Source organism: Plectropomus leopardus, chromosome 19, assembly GCF_026936395.1.
Source record: "Plectropomus leopardus strain MGB_pleo_1.0 chromosome 19, ASM2693639v1, whole genome shotgun sequence".
In the NCBI taxonomy this organism is placed as follows: domain Eukaryota; kingdom Metazoa; phylum Chordata; class Actinopteri; order Perciformes; family Serranidae; genus Plectropomus; species Plectropomus leopardus.
Window position 1 is genome coordinate 2,002,404 of NC_142194.1, and position 7,597 is coordinate 2,010,000.

A 7,597-nucleotide genomic window follows, 5' to 3' on the forward strand; every position below is an offset into this window, starting at 1 on the left:
CCTGTAACTTTTTACTTATCTCTTGCTCATTTTTGAGCCATTTTTTGTTGAATGGCTCATTACCTTCCTCCCGTGTTTTTGGAAGAAATCGAGCTCATTCACACGTTTCAAAGAGTTAAACGTAGACTGTAAATTCTTAAGCTAGCAGCCAGGGTTAAGGTTAGCTCCACCCTCTCATCCAAATATGGTCACTTCTGTTTCCAAAAACCCAGGATGGTGACGGCCAAAATGCCAAACTCAAACAGGAGTCCACAGACCAACAGATGACATCACGGTCTGTGAGCCAAATTCACGTTTTCTAAAACTGGCGTTAATCTCGTTTCTTTCTCTCCTCCGACAGCAACTGGACGAGATGCGTCGCGACCTCCGCTGGATCACCGACGCCCTGCAGTACGCTCGCTACAAGCAGCCTCGCGGCGGAGTTCCCATCACCTGCCTGGTGGACGCCAACGCTCCGGAGAGCGACCCCGGCCAGCAGAAGACCGACTCCACCTCCTCCAACATGGACTACCTGCCCACACCTTCACCCTCACCTGAGCTCCGCAGGAGGAAAGCCATCAGCGGTGAGTCGACGCTCTGCAGCTCTGAAACTTCTGTGCTATTAATCATTTTACTCGGGAATTAAAAACTTCTGAGAACACTCAGCTGTTTAAAATCTAAGTTGTTCACTTTTTTAAAAGATTGTTCAACACTTCTGCCCTCGCTGTGTTTTGGCGTGAGAGTTTCCTCGGTGTCACGAGAGCGTGAGACGGAGCCCAAAAGCGTGAGACGCGCGGCAGACGTGTGGGAGCTGGCAGCCCCGGTGGGGAAAGGGTTAACAGAGTTTCTAAGTAACCGAAAAACCCAACATGGGCAAGATTATGTCGGTTTTGATTTCAATTTTTCTATTAGTTGCCCGGCACTACTCTTTAAAAAAATACTGTTCTCATTCTTACATTTCATAGCTTGGCCACGGGTCCAGACAGGACCACGTTTTGTTAGAAAACCTCGCCGGAGCGAGAACGTTTGTAAAACTGCTCCAGTCGGACCACGCTGTCGGACATGTCCGCGCACTGCAGCGCGCTGTCGGACATGTCCGCGCACTGCAGCGCGCTGTCGGACATGTCCGTGCTGTCGGACATGTCCGCGCTGTCGGACATGTCCGCGCACTGCAGCGCGCTGTCGGACATGTCCGTGCTGTCGGACATGTCCGCGCTGTCGGACATACATGTCCGCGCTGTCGGACATGTCCGCGCACTGCAGCGCGCTGTCGGACATGTCCGCGCTGTCGGACATGTCTGCGCACTGCAGCGTGCTGTCGGACATGTCCGTGCTGTCGGACATGTCTGCGCACTGCAGCGCGCTGTCGGACATGTCCGTGCTGTCGGACATGTCCGACAGCACGGACATGTCCAGCGTGATAAATAAAATAATTCATTCTTTGTGTTTTTGATTTTTTCATCTGAAAACATAGTGGTACCGTGACAAAAACCTGACATTTAAATCATTAAAATTCTTAACGTGAATGAATATTTGATATTGGTGATTAGGGCGGATGTTGGTTAAAATGGTTGGTTGATCCTGTCAGATTCTCTGCTTGGCTCCGATGAAGACGGGTCCTCGGAGGTTTTCCTGCCGACAGACAGCGACTACGACTCCAGCGACGCCCTGAGCCCCCGCGAGCTGGACCTGCTGTATTCTCCACCGCAGGATCTATCCCAGCAGGCCTTGCACTCGCTGGGCGGCAGCGCCCCCGACGTGCTCCAGATCCACGAGCTCAGGTGAGGAGATGGTTTGTAAATGAATCTTTTTATCAGATAAATGTTTCTGATTCACTTTAATGGTCGATTAAACCCTTTAGACGTGGTGAAGATTTTATTTTATTATTATTAATTTTTTTGTATCGTTTTTGTTCAAACTTTGGCCTGATTAAATATGTCTTATTATACTTAAAAATAAAAATTAAAGGGTATTAAATATATGCAGTCATCTTTTTAAAAATAAAAAGTGAAAATGATCCATTATTCTTAAAAAAGGCAAATTAAATGCTATTAAATATGTCTCACTACCTTTAAAAAATAAAATTAAATGTTATCAAATAGGGCTGATTGCCTCCAAAAAATTAAATGCAATTATATGTTTTGTTATCCTCAAAAATGTTATGTTTTTAAGTATGTCTTATTATCCTTAAAAAAATGAAAATTACATACTATTTAATTTCTTATCCTTGAAAAATGAGCATTAAATGTTATTAAAAATGTCTTCTCCTTAAAATAGATATCTCCTTTAAAAATTCAAATTAAATGCTATTAAATTCTTGTATTATCTTTAAAAAGTACAAATTAAAATGGCCGGTATTAAAAGTTTCGATCCATGGAAATGGGAGACAGTGAGAAAGTCTCATGCAATCTCTGCATATTGTTCATCTGTAAAAAAAAATAAAAATAAAAATCAATATTTAAATCAATAATTAAATCAAACTTGTGCTTTTGCATAATTTGCAGTTTTAAGTAAATAAAAACTTAGTACAGACAGGAAGTGGAGCCTCGTCCGATCACAGGGTACGATCTGGTCTGACGGATCGGGTTTTCCTCTCGTCTCTCAGGTACAGCGTCTGCCCCCCCGCAGACCTCCCCCTCTCGCCGGCGGTGAAGGATCCGAAATCCTCCTCCCCCCTCCTCCCCCACTCCCCCTCTCTATCCAAAGACTTCCCGCTCTCTCCCTCTGCTCTGCCTCGCTCCCCCTCCCTCTCCAGGACCCTCCCCACCTCCCCGTCCCTCCCCTGTCCCCCAGATTCTCCAAAGACCTCCCCCTGTCCCCGGTGCTGTCCGACACCACCAAGACTCTGGAGGGCCTCTCGCTGTCCAGGAGTCACCAGGAAGGCATCGTTGCCCCCCTCAGGGCCCTCGCCAACCCCCCCGCCAAACGCAAACTGCTCTCCAGGAGCCACCGGGGCCAGTACTTCAGCGGGCCCCAGCGCTGGCTCCGGGGCCACAGCGGGGAGAGCCACACGGGATCTTTATCTGAGGGCGTCTACACCAAGCAGCTGGACCCGGACCTGCCTCCGCCGGGGGACACCACCTACGTGAGCCACGCCTCCTGCGTCCTGGAGAGCCGCAAGGGCCGACACCGGGAGCCGCGGCCCCACGTGCGCAGGATCTTTGTGGAGCCGTGCAAGGAGCTGTCGCCGGGCCACGAGAGGAGGGGCTGGGAGGAGGAGGAGGAGGAGAAGGAGGAGGAGGTGAAGGCCGCGGGCGTGTCGGTGGTGGTGGAGGGGGAGGAGCAGGAGGGAGGCGCCACACAGGACGTGGACTCAGACGACCAAACGAACGCACAGGTGTCAGAGATCCTGAGCAGCACGCTGTAGAGACGCACCGCCGCCGGAGGCAGCAGGTCGGTTCACCGCAGACGCTTTTTAAAGTTTCGATGTTCACCGAACAGCAGAGCTCACGAACATCTCTAATTTCATTTAAATTATTCAGTTTAGTGAATTAGGATCATTAGTACTATTGCTACATTTAATCCGTAGCCCTAAAACAGGCACCATAATCAATCAATCAATCAATCAATCAATCAATCAATCAATCAATCAATTAATCAATCAATCCTTATTCCAGACTAAAAAAAAGACAAAACATCACGTACAATAAACAGTGTAAAATCATGTCATAAAAATAAATAAAACAATATATAAAAATGTCTGACAAAGAGACGACTTACACCAGCGTCTTTCGCTGTGAGCTGCTGTTGTTTCACTCTCAGAGCCGTTCAGCCGGCAGATAAATTTATACACGAGCTTCCTGAAAACAGCTCGGAGGGTTTTAACTCCTGCAGCCACAAACATTTCACTGACACGAAACCGCCACGGTCTGCAAACCAAGTCAGCTGTTAGCTGCCTCTCCGAGTTAGCACAACCACGGCTGTTGAAGCCAATTTTTGCGAGTTGCAAAATGCTAAAAAAAAAACTCCAGCATGCGTATACGCACGCGAAATGTGACGCAAAAATTTTGAACATGTTTGGTGTCTCGCAGAATCAGAATCTGCCGACAGCAGCAGTTTGAGTCGCTTTAGTCGATCACATTACAGCTGATAAATTATAAATAATTTGACTGTGTTTCCTCTATCTTTGCTGAGCAACAGTTTTGTGTGAAAGGACATAAAAGCCGCTGAGTTTTACGGTCTGCGGATGGAGGTGTCCGCATATTTTTGGCCATATAGTGCACTTTCTGTGAAACAGACCAAAAGAAAAACTATGAAAATTACCATCAAATTGTTAATTAAAACATATAACGAGCTAAAAGCCTGATGGATGAGAGCAGCTGCTGCAGAGGAGAGTGACAGCAAGTTTTAAAGTTTTACTTTTTTACCGCGTCTGACGTTCTGCTGCTCCGTCTGTGCCCAGAGTACGCTCTGCGCTCCGAGACTGTGGAGCAACGAATAACCAAGCAGTATACGTATGTATTTATTCTAGTATTGCTCCTGATGAGGCGTCCAGGGAGGGTTTTCCTCTGCAGTTTTTAGCATTTTCAGTGTCTTCATAACTGTGGGCTTTTAATTTTAATTTTAACTATTGAAACTTTGATGGAGGAACATCAGTGATATCATCACTCTCTCTCTCTCTCTGTCTGTCTGTCTCTCGACCACAGCGCTGACTGGCCGACGAGCCGCCCCCCCCTTCAGACCTCCGTAGATTGTAAACGAAACTAAAAAAAGTTGCTGGTTCAACTCTGCCAAGCCTCAGAAACCATGGCATCGACTGTTACAAAGAAAATAATCAATGCAACGAGAAACCGAGCACTGCTTCTCCTTCTCCTCCGAACAGGAACTTTGCACACTTTGACTCAACCAAACACAAAAAGCTGGTTCCGTTGATTGTTTTTTTTCCCCAGTTTGGTTAAAATCTCTCAAACTCTCGATTGGAAAAGATGATGCGGTGGCCGCCGTCAGAGCGTGGATTCTCCTCTACTTGAAGCGAATGTACGGTTTGGTCTGTTTGTGTGGTTGAATCCCGTCTTTGTTCCTCTGAGCTGCTCCCGACGGTTTTAACGCGGTCCGATGAAGTCAGTGTGGTCCGTTTAAAGAAATTTACGAAACAGAGACCACTACAGAAACCTTAAAGTATTTTTTTAGTCTCTGATGAACGATATTTTACCTGAGACGCTGATAGTCAGAGCTGTATTTTGTCGGCATGAAGTAGTTTGTTGCTGTCGTTCGTTTTGGTTTGGACTAAAGCTCTGTGTCCGGTTTGTGCCTCCTCCTGGTTCAGCATGACGACGTCAGGTTTGGGGGGGTCAGGATACGGTTTGGTTAAAAAACAGTCTGCACTTTGCCCCTCGGACTCTGACTCTGTGTTTGTTGCTTTCTGTCGTGTTTCCTTCGAGGCTGCTGGTGTGTTTTTATGTTCCACGTGCACCAAAAACTGCAATTTCAGACATGAAACTCCTGATTCTGCACAGCCTTTTAAAAAGTGCGTTTTTAATGTTTGCACATGAAGGAATAAAAGCTAATTGAATGATATTTGATGCAGTTGGGCATTAACTGTGGCAGCTTCTATTACTGATGACTGTATGAAGTATTCATTTGCAGGTTGTGTTTGAATGTGTAGCTCAGATACTTAAGTTACAAGCAGACATGCAGTAATTATACTGACACTACAACCCCTGTACTGCAGTAATCCTTTGTTACTACTGCAGCCTCTTTATTGTAGTTGGATATAAATGCGCTTATTTGCTTTCCTTAAAGAGAGTTAAATGAAAAAAAAATATATATATATATATATATATATATATATATATATATATATATATATATATATATATATATATATATATTATAATTTCCCTACGTTCACTTTGAAGCTATAGGCAGGAGGTGATTAGCTTAGCTTAGCATAAGCAGTGATACTCAACTTATGGCCTGCGGTCCAAATCCGGCCCTAACCTTTTTCTAATTCACAATAAAAATAAATTGATTAGCACTAGGAATTGTTTTTGTACTTTGTATATCTACAGGGTGTCAGAGGGCATAAAACAGCATCAAAATAAAGCATGCTGATTAAAAAAAGAGCCAATGGAGGATCCCCGACACCCCCGACCCCCCCGACAGAGGTCCTAGATAAGACCCAAAAAAATACCAGAAATGTCCTAAAATCCCTAGCAACATCTTAAAACCAAGAAACATCCTAAAATCCAAGAAACATCCTAAAATCCAAGAAATGTCCTAAAATCCAAGAAATGTCCTAAAATCCAAGATATGCTTAAAATGCTTGAAATTTCCCAAAATCTTAGCAATGTCCTAAAATCCCAGAAATCCTAAAGTCCTAAAAATGTCCTTAAAGCCTAGAAACACGTCTGTGGCTGCTGTGACCGGCCCCTGGCCCCGAAGCAAAGCGAGACAAGTATCCTTGTTGCAAACAGCTCGCTGAAGTCGGAAGTTTAAAATGTTTTATCTTGTTTGTTTAATACGAAGAGAAATGTGATTTTAGGGGAGTTACTGCCTCCAGCCTTTATGCTAAGCTAAGCTAACCTCCATACAGTCTGTACTGAACGCAGAGACTCTAAAATCTTCACATCTCACTCAGAAAGAAAGAAAATAAGCGTGTTTCCGAAATGTTAAACTATTTCTTTAACATTATCAAAATTGTTTGTTTACTAAGTCATTTTTGAGATCTCAGAAAGAATCGCTCAGGTGACTCAGATTGTTATTAAAAGAGTCTGACGTCTTTACAGAAAGGCTGTATCTGAGTGTAATCAGTGAATTTGCAGCTCAGCTCCTACAATAAGTCTAAAATACACTGTGCAAACTAAATAGTTACATTCAGACTGTTCAGGTCCAAAAATGCTCCATTGAAACCCATTCAAACTGACATTTTTGATCCCACAGCCATCAGAGCAGAAAAACAGGACTTGTATTATTTCTGGGTGTCATTCTGGGCTTTTGACTCTGAATTTGTCATTTTGACTATTTTCCACCTGATGAGGTCATTTTGACCATATTTGGCAGATGGAGGAAATACATGCTATTTCCACTAGGTGACCTGTCACAGTCAGTGTAGCTGCTGATCACTGACATATCCCAGACTGTCAGCAGCTACACTCACACACTGACATATCCCAGACTGTCAGCAGCTACACTCACACACTGACATATCCCAGACTGTCAGCAGCTACACTCACACACTGACATATCCCAGACTGTCAGCAGCTACACTCACACACTGACATATCCCAGACTGTCAGCAGCTACACTCACACACTGACATATCCCAGACTGTCATCAGCTACACTCACACACTGACATATCCCAGACTGTCATCAGCTACACTCACACACTGACATATCCCAGACTGTCAGCAGCTACACTCACACACTGACATATCCCAGACTGTCAGCAGCTACACTCACACACTGACATATCCCAGACTGTCAGCAGCTACACTCACTCACTGACATATCCCAGACTGTCAGCAGCTACACTCACTCACTGACAGATATATAGCAAAAAGAAAATCTGCTTTTCATGTAGTATTTTTTTTTTTGTCATCCAAAAGCATAGAGTCATCATGACAAAAACCTGACATTTAAAGGGTTAAAATTCTGAAAAATGATTAATTGGTGAT

At 44.5% G+C, this 7,597-nt stretch overlaps 1 protein-coding gene across 1 annotated transcript in view; it reads left to right on the forward strand.

Annotated features, from left to right (window-relative positions):
* ankfn1a (ankyrin repeat and fibronectin type III domain containing 1a) overlaps positions 1 to 7,597 on the forward strand; it is a 108,229-nt gene that overhangs the window by 99,749 nt on the left and 883 nt on the right. The window contains 5 exon segments of the mRNA XM_088069649.1: positions 341 to 563; positions 1,568 to 1,760; positions 2,585 to 2,754; positions 2,757 to 3,372; positions 4,626 to 7,597. The exon segment at positions 4,626 to 7,597 is cut by the window's right edge and continues 883 nt beyond it. Coding sequence (XP_087925775.1) covers positions 341 to 563; positions 1,568 to 1,760; positions 2,585 to 2,754; positions 2,757 to 3,346 — 1,176 coding nt within the window. The 3' untranslated portion in view covers positions 3,347 to 3,372; positions 4,626 to 7,597.